An 18,106-nucleotide genomic window follows, 5' to 3' on the forward strand; every position below is an offset into this window, starting at 1 on the left:
GTTATACAAAAATAGAATTGGTACCTCCAAAGAAAGTCAGGAATCTGCACGATAGATTTACTGTACATGCGGCAGGTGAAAAAAGACATCTGCCCATGGATGAGATAGTGACTTTACCACATTGTGTTACAGCCTGAATTCAAAATGAATCAAATGTTTTTCTCACCCATCTACATACAATACCCCATGACAAAGTTAAAAACATGTTTTTATAGATTTTTTTTTCCCCCAACTTATTAAAAATGAAAAATCGAAATTGCCTAAGTATTCAGACCACTGAGTCATTACTTTGTAGAAGCACATTTAACAGTGACTACAGCGGAGTCTTTCTGGGTAAGTCTTTAAGAGCTTTTCACACATGGATTATACAGCATTTGCCCATTGTTGAAAAGAATATACTTCAAGCGCTGTCAAATTGGTTATTGATCATTGCTATACAACCATTTCCAGGTCTTGCCATAGATTTAAGTCAATTGTAACTCGGCCACTCTATTCACGGTCTTCTTGGTAAGCAACTCGAGTGTAGATTTGGCCTTCTGTTTTAGATTATCCTGCTGGAAGGTGAATTCATCTCCGTGTCTCGGAAAGCAGACTGAAGGTTTTCCTCTAGGATTTTGCCAGTGCTAAACTCCATTCTGTTTTTTTAATCCTGAAAAACTCCCCAGTCCTTAACTATTACAAGCAAACATAACATGCAGCCACCACTGTGGTTGAAAATATGGAGTGATACTCAGTAATGTTATTGGATTTACCCCAAACATACCACTTAATATTCAAGACAAATGAATTACTCAGCCAATTTGTTTTGCGGTATTACTTTAGTGCCTTGTTGCAAGAAGCATTCATGTTTTGGAATATTTGTATTCTGTACAGGCTTCCTTTCCACTATCAATTAGGTAAGTATTGTGGAGTAACAGTGTTGATCCATCCCCAGTTTCACAGCCATTAAACTCAGTAACTGTTTTAAAGTCACCATTGGCCTCTTGGTGAAATCCCTGAGCAATTTCCATCTTCTCCAGCAGAGTTAGGAAGGACGCCTGTATCATTGTAGTGACACTCCATCCAAAGTGTAATTAATAAGTTCACCATGCTCAAAGGGATATTCAATGTCATTTTTTTTTACCCATCTACCAATAGGTGCCATTCTTTGCGAAGCATTGGCAAACCTCCCTGGTCTGTGGTTCAATCTGTGATTGAAATTCACTGCTCGACTGAGCGACCTTACAATTATCTGTATGTGTGGGGTAAAGAGATGAGGTAGTCATAAAAAAAAATAATCATGTTAAACACTTATTGCACACAGTGAGTCCATGGAACTTGACTTAAGCACATTTTTACTCCTGAACTTATTTAGGCTTGCCATACAAAGGGGTTGAATACTTGACAAGACATTTTAGCTTCATTTTTAAATATTAAAAAAAAAAAAATCCACTTTGACAACATGGGGTATGTGTAGGCCAGTCACAAAAGTATTTTTTGGGACAATTTTAAACTCAAGCTGTAACACAAAATATGGAAAAAGTCAAGGGGTGTGTATACTTTCTGAAGACACTAACTCACTGTTCTGAATAACAATCATCACTGAAAGAAAAGTGCAAAGCTTCAATGTTTTAATATAAAACAAATATTGAACCCCCTTTAATTTAATTGGAGCGATATAGTGAGAGATTCAAATCCCTTCCATATGCAAAGGTAGTCTCAGGACAATTTTTTCAAGATTCTGCTTGAATAACTCAGGCCTAGTCTTGGCACTAGTCTGTTTAGCTATCCTTCCACTCCTGTCATGCAAAACGTTGGCATTTGACAAGGAGACAAGGTGTGGAATGTTAGCTAAACAGACTGGTACCTAAGCTAACTCAGAACTCAATCCACTGTCTCTACGAACATGGGTGCTCTGCTGTAACCAGCCAGTCTCACTCAGCAGTCTCCAAAGTGTTCCTCTAGCTCTGCCTCTCCTCCCGCCGACAGATCCTCAACTGGGACAACTGACCACCTGAGGGTCCTCAATCCTCTCCTCTTCATCATCTTCCTCGTCGCCCTCCTTTTCATCCACCTCTTCCACCTTTGACCCCTCGTTCCCCTCTGTTCCATGTCCCTGCCTCGTCACTCTTTTCTCCGCCCTGTCCTTCTCCACCGCAGCCCCTGCCATGGGGCACTTGTGGTCTCTGTAATACTTCTGTCGGGTGAAGCCCTTTTTGCAGGTGGCACATCGGAAACGATAGTTGTTTGTGTGGGAGCGTTGGTGCTCAAGCATGTGGGCTCTTCTGCTGAAAGCTTTCTGGCAGTACCCACATTTATAGGGCTTGATACCTTGGGACAACAGAAACAAAAGCATGGCTCTAAATTGTTTTGAATCAGCACTTTAAATGGCCGTCAAGAGCTGCAACAAGGTAAATTATGTTTACAGTTGTGACTGGTGTATTAATAATTTACTACAACAGACAGGAAATACTCACCAGAATGAGACAGTATGTGTGCCTTCAGCTTGTCTGGTCTGTTAAACTCTTTAATGCAGCCAACATGTGTCCTGAAAGTACAAAATGCTTTGAATACACCAATAAAAAAAACGCAACTTTCTGTTACATTGACGTCGAAGGTATCCCCAGGTTTTTATTGGAATCTTTTGTGGCTCAGGTTTCCAAATAGGCTCACATATGATCTGTTAGTAAAATAGACACCTCACTTACCGAAATGGACATTTGTATTTCTTAAAGGGCTCATGAATGAGCATGTGCCTCTTCACCTTGTCCTTCCTGTTGAACATGGCCTCACAAACAGAACATTGGTATGGCTTTTCTCCTGCAATGAAATGACAGTGTTGCCATAAGCACAGCAGAGAGAATCGAGTGAAAGTTATTTGCACCATGGGGTAATGTGTCTGCATGCCTCACCTGAGTGGATACGAGTGTGCAGTTTGAGGTAGTGCTCTGTTTTGAAGAACTTTGTACATATCTGACATTTGAACCTTCCTCCGATACCATGTGTGGGCAGGTGCCGCCGGAAATACCTCTCACAAGGAAAAACCTGTTAAAAATAAATGCATTATTTAGAGTGACTTAAATTCTAACATAGCAGCGAGTGACATCCATTTTTTCTAGAGCATACCTTTTGGCAATGTGGGCAGGGGAAGTTATGTGAGGCGTTTAACAAATGCTGCTCCAAGGCCTCTTGCGTGGAGTACCGGCTTTGGCATTTCCCGCACCTGAGTGTGACAGTAACACTGGTGAAACCCGTAACCATGGGGTCAAACTAAAGGCCATATAAAACACAGAGAGAAGCCGTGATCACACTGAAAAGAAAGCAACTGACAACTTTGTAGGCATTAGTGTGGCCTAATTAGGAGACTGGAGATAGTGAAGCTAACCTATAGAAAGTGGTCTCCTTGCGTGGGTTCTGCTGGGGACAGAAGCAGTGGGAGTACTGGTGCACCCCCAGCTCAAACAGTGAGGGGAACACCTTGCCACACAGGTGGCAGCGGTAGGTGAGCTGCTCCTGGTGCATCCGGGTGTGCTCCAGGAACAGATCCAGCTTCTGGAACGTCTGGGAACAGGTCTTCACCACACACTTATATACCTGAAACACAGCAGGAAGGAACATTAGAAGGATGAGTGGTGAGGACAGAGCTCTTAACGAAGACATCTGACACAATAACATTTCTATTTGAAAACCTGTTCAAAGGAGAACCATTTTTTTCTCTCCAAATAATATGAACACCGATTGCCCCCTGTGCTTAATAATGCTTGTGCTTCATTATTGTTCTGGGTAGATCCTTCCCTCTGGCCATGTGGACTCACCTGCTCTCCTTTGTGCTGGGTCATGTGAGATTTGAGCTGGAAGTAGGTGCTGAACTTGCCAGCACAGAACTGGCACTGGTAAGAGCTGTCGATCAGGATGATCTGCTTGGTCTGAGCCTGCTGGCTGTTGTGCTTGCCGTCACCATCACCCAGGCTGTCTACATCAGTCTGGGAGTCACAGTCTCTCTCCTCAGGCTTACCTGGGGCTTCTAAACACACAATCTACATTTATAATACATACTTATGCCCTTAATAATACATTCATTATGACATACTTCATTGATTTTGGTTATTATTACCACTATGTCATCCACAAAAGGTCTCAATGGCCTATAGAAAAATAAAGATTCCACAGTGAGATGATTACCTGGCTGCTCCTCCTCCTCCTCATGCTGTTGTTCCTCCTGTTGTTGTTCCTCCTGTTGCTCCATGACCTCCTCTGCACACAGTGGGACCACCTTGACTGTGATGGGCAGTCTGGACACTGTACTGGCCACGCCCGAGGGCCACACTTTGTGTGTCTGCATGTGCTTCTTCACATTAGACTTCTGGGCAAAGGCCCGGCCGCATACGATGCACTGGAAAGGCTTCTCCCCTGTGTGACTGTAGAGACATCAAAGATTCTAAATGTAAAACATATATTATTATCCTGGGTAGATTCAATGCATATGGATATAGCTTTTCTGTTTTGGCTGAATGGTACATTTGGTTTGTTAAGCTCACCTTCTGATATGTTGCTGGAGATCAAAGTTTTTGGAGAAGACTTTGTCACAGAAATTGCACTTCAGCTTCTGCAACTTTCCTTTCATTTGTTCTGCTGAAGTGCCAATGGATATTAACAACATTGTTTCTCATCATTGGCTAAATTAAACAATGTAAAAAATATATTTGTTAGGATCAGACCAATATGTACTGTATATTGACATTTGTTTTCAAAATCATACCCACTGCTCCATCCTGGCCTTTCTTGCCATTTTTGGGTCGTTTAGGAATGATCACTTTGTCAAACTCCTCAAGCCCAGTTAGGTTTGCAGTGATGCTGCAGGTTTTAGTTTTGGTGCCTTGCTTCCCAGGGCTGTATACTGGAGGAGTATTGAATGACTGGCTCTCCACACACTGACTCGGGACCTGTGGGCAGAAAAAAATACATCTATAGTGTTAGTGAACTACTGAGCCAAACTCTTTTGGAAAATGCCCAAACACTGCAGAGTACAAGTCTGTCATCCTCCTCATTCTCTGCAAATGACAGATTGCATTAGTTAAAGCTCACCTGTACAGATTGGAACAGCTGCAAACCCAAGGTGTGAATCTCTGCACTACCACTCCCAGACATTTGAGGCATTGTGCTGTAGACCTGGACCACTGAGTTGCTGATACTGGATGGCACCTGGGAGGACAGAGGCTGAGACTGTCCGGGGGGGAGAGAGTGGGAGGACTGCTGATGGTGCTGAAGGTAGGATGCCCCTGTGTGCATACTCAGGTTACTCTGAGAAGGAAAGGTAAACACGATATGCAGTGAATAAAGGCTAAAGGAATATACATTTTACATTTTAGTCATTTAGCAGACGCTCTTATCCAGAGCGACTTACAGTAGTGAATGCATACATTTCATTTTATTTATTTATTTTATGTGCTGGCCCCCCGTGGGAAACGAACCCACAACCCTGGCGTTGCAAACACCATGCTCTACCAACTGAGCTACACAACCCTGGCTTCTGAGACCCACAACCAACTGAGACCCACAACCCTGGCTTCTTATTGAGAAGAATAGCTTAATTCGGGATGCAAAGTTCCGTTAACAATTCCGGAAAGCTTCCCACACAAGTTAGGCAATAAGCAAGGAAATCTGCAATCCTACAAAATGAGATTTCTGGAAAACCAAGGAATCTTGGGAAAGTTACTGGAATTGTGCAACCCTATACTTAATTGAATGAAAACAACTTACCTGAATAGGTGGCTGCATTGCTGCCATGGGTTGGTCAATGGATGTGAAGGCAGAGATGGCAGACATCAGAACATCATCGCTCACTAAAACATTGCCTTGGACCAGTGTGTGAGTAAGAGGAGATGGAGGCACTGTGATGTATGTGGATACCTGATGTGGATAGCAAAAACAAAGAAAAAAGGAAGACTGCATTTACATTGCAAGTGAATTATTCTTCTGGTGCATGCTATGATACTCCCCAGCCCATACAGTAAGTACAGGAGATAGGTAACTAGGTTCTTGCCAGACTCATGGTGTGCCGCTGTGGGAAAAGACTAAGTAATTAAAAAAAACATCTTAGCTATCAATCAAAACCTTACATCATAAGCCAGTAGTGCTGTACCCACCTGTCTGTTGGCGGGGGTCTGTGGCACAGAGCTAATGGAGGGCACAGGGGTGTAGGCGTTACTAGATGCCAGTGATACTGTAGACAGGGAAGGGGCATTGGACTGGCACTGCTCTCGCTTGTGGGTCATAAATGCAGGCAATGAGTTGAACTGTTTCTTGCACTTCCCACAAAGAAAGACATCTTCATCATCTGTAGAGAACAATTGGGAATATACAGTACTTTCAGAAAGTATTCACACCCCTTGACTTTTTCCATATTTTGATACATTACAGACTGAATTTAAAATGTATTAAATTTAGATGTTAAGACACTAGCCTACACACTATACCCCATAATGTCAAAGTGGAATTATGTTCAGGAGTAAAAATATGCTTAACAAGTTGCACGGACTCACTGTGTGCAATAATATTGTTTAACACGATTTGTACCCCACACATACAACTATCTGTAAGGTCCCTCAGTCAAGCAGTGAATTTCAAACACAGATTCATCCACAAAGACCAGGGCGGTTTGTCAAAGCCTCACAAAGAAACGCACCTATTGGTAGATGTGTAAAAAAAATTATTAACCCGACATTGAATATCCCTTTGAGCATGATGAAGTTATTAATTTGACTTTGGGTGTTGTATCAATACACCCAGTCACTACAAAGATGCAGGTGTCCTTCCTAACTCAGTTGCTGGAGAGAAAGGAAACCGTTCAGGGATTTCACCATGAGGTTAATGGTGACTATAAAACAGTTACAGAGTTTAATGGCTGTAATAAGAGAAAACTGAGGAATGGTCAACATTGTAGTTACTCCACAATAAATGACAGAGTGAAAATATGGAAGTGTGTACAGAATAAAAAAATATTCCAAAACATGCATCTTGTTTGCAATAGGGCACTAAAGTAAATCTGGAAAAAACGTGGCCAAGAAATTAACTTTGTCCTGAATACAAAGCGTTATGTTTGTGGCAAATCCAACACAACACGAGTACCAATCTCCATATTTTCATGGTGGTGGCTGCATCATGTTATAGGTATGCTTGTTATCGGCAAGAACTAGGGAGTTTTTTTAGGATAATAAGAAACAGAAGAGCTAAGCACAGGCAAAATCCTAGAGGAAAACCTGGTTCAATTTACTTTCCAACAGACACTGGAAGACAATAACCTAAAATACAAGGCTAATTATAAACTGGAGATGCTTACCAAGATGACACTAAATGTTCCAGAAGAGCCTAGTTACAGTTTTGACTCAAATCTGCTTGAAAATCTATGGCAAGACTTGAAAATGGATGTCTAGCAATGATCAACAACCAACTTGGCAGAATAATAAAAAAATAAAAAATTATGTGCAAATATTGTACAATCCAGGTGTGCAAAGCTCTTAGACTTACCCAGAAAGACAGCTGTAATCACTGCCAAATGTGATTCTAACGTATTGACTCAGGGATCTGAATACTTATGCAAAATGAGATTTCTGTATTTCATTTTCAATTTCTAAAAACATGTTTTCACTTTGTCATTATGGGGTATTGTGTGTAGATGAGTGAGACAAAACATATATTTTGAATTCAAGCTTTAACACAACAAAATGTGGAATCAAGGGTATGAATACTTTCTGAAGGCACTGTATCAACACTTCCATATTTAAACTGCAATCAGTGGAGATACAGAATGCATCCTTGTTTTGAGTTACTGTAGTACCTAGTTCTCTGATCAACACAATAGAAATTGCAGTGAGACAAAAATGAAGTGGATAAAGGGAAGTACACACCCATTGCCTGAATGGTAGATGAGCCTGAGATGTTCTGGTTGTTTGGGTCAGGGACACCTCCCTGGCCATCCAACAGAGACTGGACAGCCAGGACTGTCTGGTTGTCCATCCCTAGAAGAGAATAATAGATCTGGAGGTCAGAACGGTGCAGATCATGGTGATGATATACCATAGCACGACAGGAACAAATCAAAATAGGATTGGTGCGCCACTGCTATTTTGACAACAAGCAGCCTCTCAGTGGGTTGTAGCTAGCGCAAGTGGCTGTTGTTTCAATGCGACATACTCCCTCTTCTCAAAACAATCCCCAAACAAAGGAAATAGCAATACATTACCATAAGCAAATTTAAAGAACACATGCAAAATTATCCAAATTTACTCAACGAAATGATAACTAGCTAGCTCTCTGGCATCGATTATTATAATACAAATTGTGCTTTACCATATGACATTGCCATAATTACACCTCCTAGATAACCCAAAATAACCTCACTTTTTAGAGAAAAAGTTGTCTTACAACCCATTCATATGTTGTTAAATTAAAAGCGTGGTATATGATCAACGTATCGATACCTTCCAGGACTTCAAATATAGCCTGCGCCATCTTGTAGTTCTTCTGTGTGTAGGCGTTCGATGAATACGACTGCGTAGCCGATAACGTTAATGTAGGCGGATTCTCTCTGCCCAACAGCTAGTCCAGGGCCAGTTTCAACAGTTTTTGTTATATTTTTAGTTTTGGATTCGGGTAGGAAAGGCTGATCCCAAGTCAGACGTTAACTCATTCATCACCCCTCTCGATTTGCTTCACAAAATAGTTACCAAAGAATAAGCTAATCAAATCACTCATGACATATTCAAAGGTACACTTTCTCACAGTTTATCTATTAGCCAAAAACATGTTTTCCCATTCATAACAATGAAAAGCGTGGCATCACAGAGAGTGGCATTTCATGGGAGCCAATGACAAGTCTGGGAAATTCTGACGTTAGAGGGGCGCATTCGCCCAACCAATAGAAATCGTGATTTTCATGCACGTGCATGTTTCGCGGCAAAAATATTTGGCGCGTAAACCTCAACACTTGTTCTGATCAGCTGGAACAATAACAACAATAACACCGTCGGTTTGGCGCTCAGATTATAACTTTTATGGATGGACTTCAGTCAAGGTGATCCATATAATTTGTTTATAGGATATGTAGACTGTCGGATTGGTTCCTGGGTATGCTGACCAAACGACAGGGTGAAGAACTGAGTTTGCTGGTAACGTTACTGCAGCAAGCTAGCTAGCATTCTAAGGTGCCCTAATTGTCATTTGAAAGGATGCGTAATAAATCCAGTTATTCGTCCAAGGTAGCTGAACTAAAAGTTGACGTTAGTGCAATATTGCGTTAGGAAGAATACAAGCTATTTAGGTTGCTGATTTGTTTGTAGCTAATATGTTGCTGGTACATTTTGTCTGAAACTGAATTGGCTTGCGTCTTCTGTCCCATCCTAACCCTGAAGCGAACACAACCACTTTTCTTGGCTAACAATACCAGCTAGGTAGCTAACTAGAGTAGCTAAGTTTTTCTAGGTCGTTGCAGTATTCAAGGAACTCTGCTTGCTAGCAACACAGTAAGCAAGTGATGAGTTGTGTTTACAAACTGTACCAAACGAACGTTATTTTGATGTCAACTAACGTTAGGTAGCGATTTAGCAATTGACAAAGGGAAAGTAGTTGATAGATGTGGCCAGGCCTCACCGGACTCTCATTGTAAATATGAAAACAATAGATTGCATAGAAAAGCTAGCAGCGAGTTAGCACGCTAGCTAACATTGATGCATGTTTATTTCACTTTTGTAAACTATAGATTAATTATTCAATATAACAATTTATCTTGTATAGTTACGGACTGTAACTACAATCTGCTAGACTGCAGCTGTCAGAAAGCGCAACAACTGTCTCTAAAGTTATATTATAGCTGGCTAAATGTGAGGAAGCATTACCATGCATTTTTGATTTTGTGAGTTTTAGTTGTTGACGCTTGATTGTCAGTAAGCTAATGTTAATATTAGACATGCTTAACCTCGGTATTTGTAAACCAACTCTTCTAATACGTTTGCACTATTATTCTCACAAATTAGACATGACTTGTGTTAGAAGGTGCTGATAGTACCATATCAAGCCATTGGACTTGAACTCTGCCACAAAAGACAATTTAGGGGACTTGAGCACCCAGTTGTGTGTGCCATGTCAGAGGCACTCGTATCAGGTCAGACGTCGGAGGATCTTTTGGCAGACTTTGAGTCTCTTTTGAATGCTGGGAGTATTGACCTATCAGAGAACCACCAGATAGTCATAATTTCCACCCCCAGCAATGTGGGCTTAAACTCAGCTGTCCCCAGCAACACTGGAGAGATCCTCCTGTTCGCTACCCCCCAAGGCCCTGCGGATGTGGTCCAGGACCAGCGACGGCCAACTCTGGGACGACCTCCGGTAGGTAGCTAACTGACCATTTTGATATGGGTGTTGGCCGGGGTGGGAATATGATGTAAAGTTATCCCTGTACAATGACTGCAGAAAGTGTGTCTGTGTGAGAAAGAATGATCTGTGGCATCCACACTAACTTTGTACCTTTGTTCCCCCCCATAACTTGTTTCAGGTGAAGAGGAAGCTGGACTTGGACAGTGATCACCAGTATGTCAGCACCTCTCGCCCACCTTCTCTTGGGAGGGCCCCAACGTCCACACCAGCACCACCCAGAGGTACAGACCCCCTGTTCACAATTCAAATATAACTATTCATTTGAATTCAGTTGTAACTATTATAATTTTGGCCAAAGACAATAAATAAAAGTATTTTTATTAATGTGTCCCGCTCTCAGTTCCAAAGCCTTCGACAGAGAAGTCTCGCTATGACACATCTTTGAACCTGACCACCAAGCGTTTCTTGGACCTGCTAGCACAGTCTCCTGACGGGGTGGTGGACCTAAACTGGGCCTCACAGGTCCTGGAAGTGCAGAAGAGACGCATCTATGACATCACCAATGTCTTGGAGGGTATCCAGCTCATCTCCAAGAAATCAAAGAACAACATACAATGGCTGTAAGTCTGGACTCTCATACTGTACAGTATGACAATATCAAAAGTGTGTTCTGGCCTTTCTGGCTTACAATCCATATTGTCTCAACAGCCTCTACAGATATTATTCAATACATACAATACACCATCATCAGTGATTCCACAGGATATGTGTATTAGTTAAAAAATAAAAACATTATCCTAACATTCTCTTTGTCACAGGGGGAACCGCATTGATGGAGCGTCTGTTTCCCGTTACCAGGACCTACAGAAAGAGGTCTCTGATTTGACACAGGCGGAGGAGAAACTGGATGAGCTCATTACCAAGTGTAACTTCCAGCTCAGACTCCTCACTGAGGATACCCAGAACAAGAAATATCCTTTTGTGTCTTGTCTGTCTTTCTCTTTGTGTGTCTGTGCTTTTTGTATCTACTGTATGTATTTGAATATGCATTATAGGTCAATGTTTTTTTCTTTAACATAATTGCACGTTGGGTTATTTGATGTGCCAGGATCTACGGAAGTCTTTTGACTCTCCTGACCAGCTGGTGATGGTCATCAGAGCCCCTCCAGAGACCCAGATGCAAGTCTCAGAGCCCAGTGAGGCATGTGGGAGGATAATAGACCAATGGATGCTTGCTCAAGACTCTTTTTCTGGACCAAATACTGTATTCCAGCTAATGTGGTTTACATACCAACCACAAGTATTGAATTGTATCCTCTCTGTTTCAATAAAGTATTCCTTTGTTGTCTTCTGGCAGGGCTATCAGGTCTCCCTGAAGAGCACCCAGGGTCCCATCGACGTCTTCCTTTGTCCAGAGGACATTTCTGGTGTCTGCAGCCCAGTGACAGGCATCAGCCCTTCTAAAGCCACATACCAGATAATGCCCCAGCCTGCAGAACAACCACAGTGCAGCTCCACACAGGAAATGACATCGTCAACAGCTGCGTCCCAACAGAACTCCTCTCCACTGCCATTGTTTCGTGAAGCGGGTAAGCTGCTCTCACTAGTGTCACACTGTCACCCTGATAGGTTCAAGAATGTCAGAGATTTCTTCCAAGAAATCCATTAAAGCACAACTGAAGGCAATAAGCAACTTATCTGATAGAAAACAGCTTATGGGAATCAATATTGGTCAGAAACACAAGGTGAGACAGACTACTCAGTAGCGTATTGTACTTTGTTTACATAAGACATCACGTCACACATTTTATTACATGAGAAATACTGCACCTTAGGTAGATTTAAATTGCCCGACCAAAACCTATGCGATAACGTCAGTTAATTACACATTTCTTGAGTTGTATTACAGTGCATTTTGTTACGTTACAGCCTTATTCCCGTTACCAGGACCTTATTCCTGTTACCAGGACCTTACAGCCTTATTCCCGTTACCATTCCTAAAATTGAATATTATTTTTTTCCCCTCATCAATGCCCCAAAATGACAAAGCAAAAACAGGTTTTTAGACATTTTTGCAAATGTATAAAAAATACAAAACTGAAATACCTTATTTACATAAGCATTCAGACCTTTGCTATGAGACTCGAAATTGAGCTCAGTTGCATCCTGTTTCCATTGATCATCCTTGAGATGTTTCTTCAACTTGATTAGAGTTCACCTGTGGTAAATTAAATTGATTGGACATGACTTGGAAAGGCACATACCTGTCTATGATCCCACATTTGACAGTGCATGTCAGAGCAAAAACCAAGCCATGAGGTCAAAGGAATTGTTCGTAGAGCTCAGAGACAGGATTGTGTCGACTCACAATTCTGGGGGAGGGTACCAAAAAATGTCTGCAGCATTGAAGGTTCCCAAGAACAGTGGCCTCCATCGTTATTAAATTACTCTTCCTAGACCTGGCCGCCCAGCCAAACTGAGCAATCGGGGGGGGGAAGGGCCTTGGTCAGGGAGGTGGCCAAGAACCCAATGGTCACTCTGACAGAGCTCCAGAATTCCTCTGTGGAGATGGGACAACCTTTCAGATGGACAACCATCTCTGTAGCACTCCACCAATCAGGCCTTTCTGGTAGAGTGGCCAGATGGAAGCCACTCCTCTGTAAAAGGCACATGACGGCCCGCTTGGAGTTTGCCAAAAGGCACCTAAAGGACTCTAACCATGAGAAAAAAGATTCTCTGGTCTGATGAAACCAAGATTAAACTATTTGGCCTGAATGCCAAGCGTCACGTCTGGAGGAAACCTGGCACCATCCCTACGGTGAAGCATGGTGGTGGCAGCATCATACTGTGGAGATGTTTTTCAGCGGCAGGTGCTGATAGACTAGTCTTGATCGAGGGATAGATGAACGGAGCAAAGTACAGAGAGATTCTTGATGACAACCTGTTCCAGAGTGCTCAGGACCTCAGACTGGGGCAAAGGTTCACCTTCCAACAGGACCACGACCCTAAGCACACATCCAAGATGACGCAGGAGTGGCTTCGGGACAAGTCTGAATGTCCTTGAGTGACCCAGCCAGAGCCTGTACTTGAACCCGATCCAACATCTTTGGATAGACCTGAAAATAGCTGTGCAGTGACGCTCCCCATCCAACCTGACAGAGCTTGAGAGGATCTGCAGAGAAGAATGGGAGAAACTCCCCAAATACAGGTGTGCCAAGCTTGTAGCGTCATACCCAAGAATACTCAAGGCTGTAATCTCTGCCAAAGGTGCTTCAACAAAGAACTGAGTAAAGGGTCTGAATACTTGTTTTTCTTAATGAGCAACAGAGAAACCCATACAGAATCGGTGCGTTCAGTCGCTCTTTAACATTCCTCAATGGCTATTGGCCGTGGTCACTGAAACTGCATTTCCATTTCTTTTTTCCTTTACAGGAGCAGTCCTGGAATGTGATCCGTTCCCCAACTTGGGAGTGCTGCCAGAATTTGACCTTTCACCCTTGTCATCCTCTGACTTCCTCAGTGGGGAGGGCCTTGGTAACCCACTGGATGGGTTCATCAACTTGTCCCCTCCACAAAGCCACGGCTACCACTTTGGCCTAGATGAGCATGAGGGCATCACTGAACTGTTTGACTCTGACTTTGGAGACTTCACCCCACTAGAGTTGGGGTGGAGAGAAACACCCACAGAACAAGAATGAGGTTGTATCTCTATGGAAACACCCAAAACACACCCTTTTCCCCTATCAGAAAAGTATTCCCATGTGGCTATAATACAGAATTGTACAGCACAGACAGTAATGGCACTTAAGTCGTCTAGCAAAAGAGGTTAGCTTTCGATGGCTATTTAATTTATTTCTATACAGATAATGTTTTTGTACCAAGAATGTTTTTTTTATATTTTTTTTCTTCTAAGTGGCTTGTGAAGATGTACTTGTGGGATATGGACTTATCAGCTTGGAAGCTAATACTGAATTTGTTATATTAGGTAGGCATTTTTGCCATAGTCTCAGGTGTAAGGAAGAGCTTGACTTTTCCGCTAAGAGTTGGGTTTCAGATGCATTTTAAGAAGTCTTACAGTATGTTGGCCAATGGTAATGGCAGGATATAGCCTATGTAGGTTAAGAGACCTTTTTATAGATGAAGTTTGGGATGGGGGTTGGGATGTCATGCCTTAAAGCAGTGGTTCTCATTCCTGGTCCTGGGGACCCAAAGGTGTGCACATTTTAGTTTTTGCCCCAGCACTACACACCTGATTCAAAGCCTTTTGATGAGTTGATCATTTGAATCAGGTGTGTAGTGCTAGGGCAAAAATAAAAATGTGTTTCCCTTTGGGTCCCCAGGACCAGGATTGAGAACCAGTACCTTAAAGGTAAGATTCACCCATTTTGAATGTTATATTGTTTTTGTGCATCTCTGAGCGATGTTCTATCGATTCCCGGGGTCCTTTCATGTTTTCACGTGTATCTAAGCTATTGCCTTTTCAATTTTGAGATGCACAAAAACGCTTACATTCAAAATGGCCGAACCTTTCCTAATGACCAATAAGAAAATATTATCTCTTAAAATCTGTCCATATTGGTCTACAGTTTGAATATATTGTTTTACCAGGCTTTACATTTGGTTGATTGTCAGTCATACATTATATCACAGTTTGTCGTTATCATGAACCTTATCACAGCTCCTTTTCTGCAGGTCTTATGCAGTGCCTTATATAAAAAAGTGTTGGATGGATTCAGTTCAGGTGTTATTCTGTGTCTATAATTGAGGTGTTTGAATGAAAGTGTTAGATTTGCATTTCTTAACAGCAAATTGTGGATTACTACTATTTGGGGCTGTCAGGCTACTGTACTTGAGAATTCAGCCACTGTGTTAAAAGTGCTTAAGGGAATTTAACTCTGTAATCAATTTCACATTGTTCAGCGCTTTGTTTTATAACAACATTACAAAATGAACTTTTTTTCCCCCACAAATTCAGTGGTGAAAATGCTTACTTGTACCAGACCGAGTGGTTTATCAAGCATGTATTTTGTATCAAATTAGTTTTTTGAAGAATAAAAACATTGCTATATGGGGCAGTTGATGATAAAAAATAAAGTGAAAACAAACTGTGAAGAGTTCCATTAGCGTAAAACAGATATTTCTAGTTCCATCCCGTTGTTTAAGTGACCAGTGAGCTGAGATAAGGCGGGGCTTTACCTAGCAAAGACTTATAGATGACCTGGAGCCAGTGGGTTTGGTGACAAATATGAAGCGAGGGCCAGCCAACAAGAGCATACAGGTCGCAGTGGTGGGTAATATATGGGGCTTTGGTGACAAAACCGATGGCACTGTGATAGACTACATCCAATTTGCTGAGTAGAGTGTTGGAGGCTATTTTATAAATTACATCGCCGAAGTCAAGGATCGGTAGGATACTCAGTTTTACGAGGGTATGTTTAGCAGCATGAGTGAAGGAGGCTGTGTTGCAAAATAGGAAGCTGATTCTAGATGTAATTTTGGGTTGGAGATGCTTAATGTGAGTCTGGAAGGAGAGTTTACAGTCTAACCAGACACCTAGGTATTTGTAGTTGTCCAAATATTCTAAGTCATAACCGTCCAGAGTAGTGATGCTAGTCGGGCGGGCAGGTGCGGGCAGCAATCGGTTGAAGAGCATGCATTTAGTTTTACTAACATTTAAGAGCAGTTGGAGGCCACGGAAGGAGAGTTGTTTGGCATTGAAGCTTGTTTGGAGGTTTGCTAACACAGTGTCCAAAGAGGGGCCAGAAGTATACAGAATGGTGTCGTCTGCGTAGAGGTGGATCAGAGAATCACCAGCAGCAAGAGCGACATCATTGGTATATACAGAGAAAAGAGTCGGCCCGAGAATTGAACCCTGTGGCACCCCCATAGAGACTGCCAGAGGTCCGAACAACAGGCCCTCCGATTTGACACACTGAACTCTGTCTGAGAAGTAGTTGGTGAACCAGGCGAGGCAGTCATTTGAGAAACCAAGGCTATTGAGTCTGTTCTTTTTGAGAGAAAAAAATATTACTTGTTAAACAAAATCTCTTGTAGCTCAGTATTTGTATGTGCCAATAATTCTGGACCTCACTGTATATTGCAATATATGGCACTTCTGCGTGTACATAACTAATTTACATTTTTGGCTAAATTATCATTAAAATCAGGCAAGCAAAAAAATACTGATCGGCAAGTGCCTTTCAGAATTTAATCTCAATCCCTGGTTCAAGATATAAATAATTGAAATGTCACTGAGTTTTAATGTGTTCTTTAATTCACTGAGTGTACAAAACATTAGGAACAGCTTCCTAATTTGAGTTGCACTCGCTTTTGCCCTCAGAACAGCCTCAATTTGTCCGGCATGGACTCTACAAGGTGTCAAAAGCGTTCCAAAGGGATGCTGGCCCATGTTGAGTCCATGTTGAGTCCAATGCTTCCCACAGTTGTGTCAAGTTGCCTGGATGTCCTTTGGGTAGTGGACCATTCTTGACACACACGGGAAACTGTGGAGTGTGAAAAACGCAGCACCATTGCTGTTCTTGACACACTCAAACCGGTGCGCATGGCACCTACTACCATACCCCGCACTTAAATATTTTGTCTTACCCATTCACCCTCTGAATGGCACACATACACAATCCGTGTCCCAATTGTCTCAAGGCTTAAAAATCCTTCTTTAACCTGTCTCCTCGTATTCATCTACACTGATTGAAGTGGATTTAACAAGTGACATCAAAAAGGGATCATAGCTTTCACCTGGATTCACCTGGTCTCTCTATATCATGGAAAGAGCCAGCGTTCTGAATGGTTTCTGCAGTCAGTGTATATGTCATGTATTGGTGGATTCTCCATTGTAAGGTGTAATGTTTGTGCCAAGCCAACAAAATGCTCATCACATACAGCACCAAGTTTGGGAACAACTGTAACCTCTCTCTGTGTGTCTCCTCTTCCTCCTGCATTGCAGCCTGCCTTATATACATGATAATAATATTGAATTGACTTTATATTTAAATTATTTATATTTCACAGCATTTTAGGTCCCACATGCTGTCCCAACACAAAGTGCGTTCTAACAGTGTAAAAGACCCTTAGTTTACCCATTTGAAGAGAAACAAGTTATTGTGTTTGATAAGATTAAAGATTATCTCAGGGGACCCTATTTAAATTTCATGGGACCCCACATGGATCCCCTACCCCAAGTTTGGGAAGCACTGTACTACTAGTCTCGCTCTCTGTGTCTCCTTTGCCTCCTGCATTGCAGGCTGCCTCACCAATGTCTGTCTCACTATTCTCTTTAAAGCAAGGTTATTTTGTTATGAGAACTTATGTAGCCTATCTTTTGTTAATATTATAGCTAGCTTTGAAAAGGCTTTTGATAAAGTTTGACTGGAATGTATATATAAATGCCTGGAATATAACAATTTGTACAATGGGTTAAAGTGATGTATAGTCACCCTAGGTGTAAAAGAGTAAATAATGGCTACTTCTCAGAAAGTTTTAAGAGGAGCTAAACAAGGTTGTTCACTATCGGCATATCTATTTATTATGGCCATCGAAATATTATCTATTAAAATCAGATCTAACAATAATATCAAGGGGCTAGTAAATCCAGGGATTAAAAACAGGTGTCATTGTATGCTGATGATTCATGTTCTCTTTCAAATCCACAATTAGAATCCCTCCACTGCCTCAATAATGATTTAGATAATTTTTCGAACCTCTCTGGATTACAATCAAATGATGATATGTGTACTAT

General features: G+C 41.8%; 2 protein-coding genes across 4 annotated transcripts; one reads left to right on the plus strand and one right to left on the minus strand.

Annotated features, from left to right (window-relative positions):
• Nucleotides 1-43: 43 nt before the first annotated feature.
• On the minus strand, nucleotides 44-8,769 carry LOC106572362 (zinc finger protein 341). Of its 2 annotated transcripts, none has more exons than XM_014146425.3 (15): nucleotides 8,460-8,769; nucleotides 7,887-7,997; nucleotides 6,126-6,316; nucleotides 5,740-5,889; nucleotides 5,065-5,280; nucleotides 4,739-4,922; nucleotides 4,518-4,608; nucleotides 4,162-4,397; nucleotides 3,795-4,003; nucleotides 3,365-3,573; nucleotides 3,106-3,202; nucleotides 2,892-3,024; nucleotides 2,688-2,799; nucleotides 2,457-2,527; nucleotides 44-2,310 (listed from the first exon to the last, which is right to left on the minus strand). In XM_014146425.3, exons 1-15 carry the CDS (start codon nucleotides 8,488-8,490, stop codon nucleotides 1,973-1,975), a joined length of 2,379 nt encoding a protein of 792 aa, XP_014001900.3. In that variant the 5' UTR covers nucleotides 8,491-8,769; the 3' UTR covers nucleotides 44-1,972. The 2 variants fall into 2 exon arrangements, with proteins under 2 accessions (XP_014001900.3, XP_014001899.3); XM_014146424.3 differs by having other exon boundaries at nucleotides 4,518-4,611; nucleotides 8,460-8,768.
• A 169-nt stretch (nucleotides 8,770-8,938) lies between these two features.
• On the plus strand, nucleotides 8,939-15,485 carry LOC106572360 (transcription factor E2F1). 2 transcript variants are annotated; one of them, XM_014146423.3, is made up of 7 exons: nucleotides 8,939-10,362; nucleotides 10,529-10,631; nucleotides 10,751-10,970; nucleotides 11,169-11,321; nucleotides 11,437-11,551; nucleotides 11,708-11,939; nucleotides 13,783-15,485. In XM_014146423.3, exons 1-7 carry the CDS (start codon nucleotides 10,117-10,119, stop codon nucleotides 14,046-14,048), a joined length of 1,335 nt encoding a protein of 444 aa, XP_014001898.1. In that variant the 5' UTR covers nucleotides 8,939-10,116; the 3' UTR covers nucleotides 14,049-15,485. The 2 variants fall into 2 exon arrangements, with proteins under 2 accessions (XP_014001898.1, XP_014001897.1); XM_014146422.3 differs by having other exon boundaries at nucleotides 11,437-11,939.
• The last annotated feature ends 2,621 nt before the right edge of the window (nucleotides 15,486-18,106 follow it).

This window comes from Salmo salar, chromosome 15 (genome assembly GCF_965601325.2).
Source record: "Salmo salar chromosome 15, fSalSal1, whole genome shotgun sequence".
Lineage (NCBI taxonomy): Eukaryota > Metazoa > Chordata > Actinopteri > Salmoniformes > Salmonidae > Salmo > Salmo salar.

Bases quoted from the DNA above. Each gene is read 5' to 3' on its own strand.
- LOC106572360 (XM_014146422.3), top strand. From the start codon at position 10,117: ATGTCAGAGGCACTCGTATCAGGTCAGACGTCGGAGGATCTTTTGGCA. The intron at 11,322-11,436 runs ATATCCTTTTGT...ACATAATTGCAC, and splicing joins GAGGATACCCAGAACAAGAA to GTTGGGTTATTTGATGTGCC. The intron at 11,940-13,782 runs GTAAGCTGCTCT...TTTCCTTTACAG, and splicing joins GCCATTGTTTCGTGAAGCGG to GAGCAGTCCTGGAATGTGAT.
- LOC106572362 (XM_014146424.3), bottom strand. From the start codon at position 8,490: ATGGCGCAGGCTATATTTGAAGTCCTGGAAG. The intron at 4,004-4,161 runs GTAATCATCTCA...TTGTGTGTTTAG, and splicing joins GGAGGAGGAGGAGCAGCCAG to AAGCCCCAGGTAAGCCTGAG. The intron at 2,528-2,687 runs GTAAGTGAGGTG...TTGTACTTTCAG, and splicing joins AAATACAAATGTCCATTTCG to GACACATGTTGGCTGCATTA.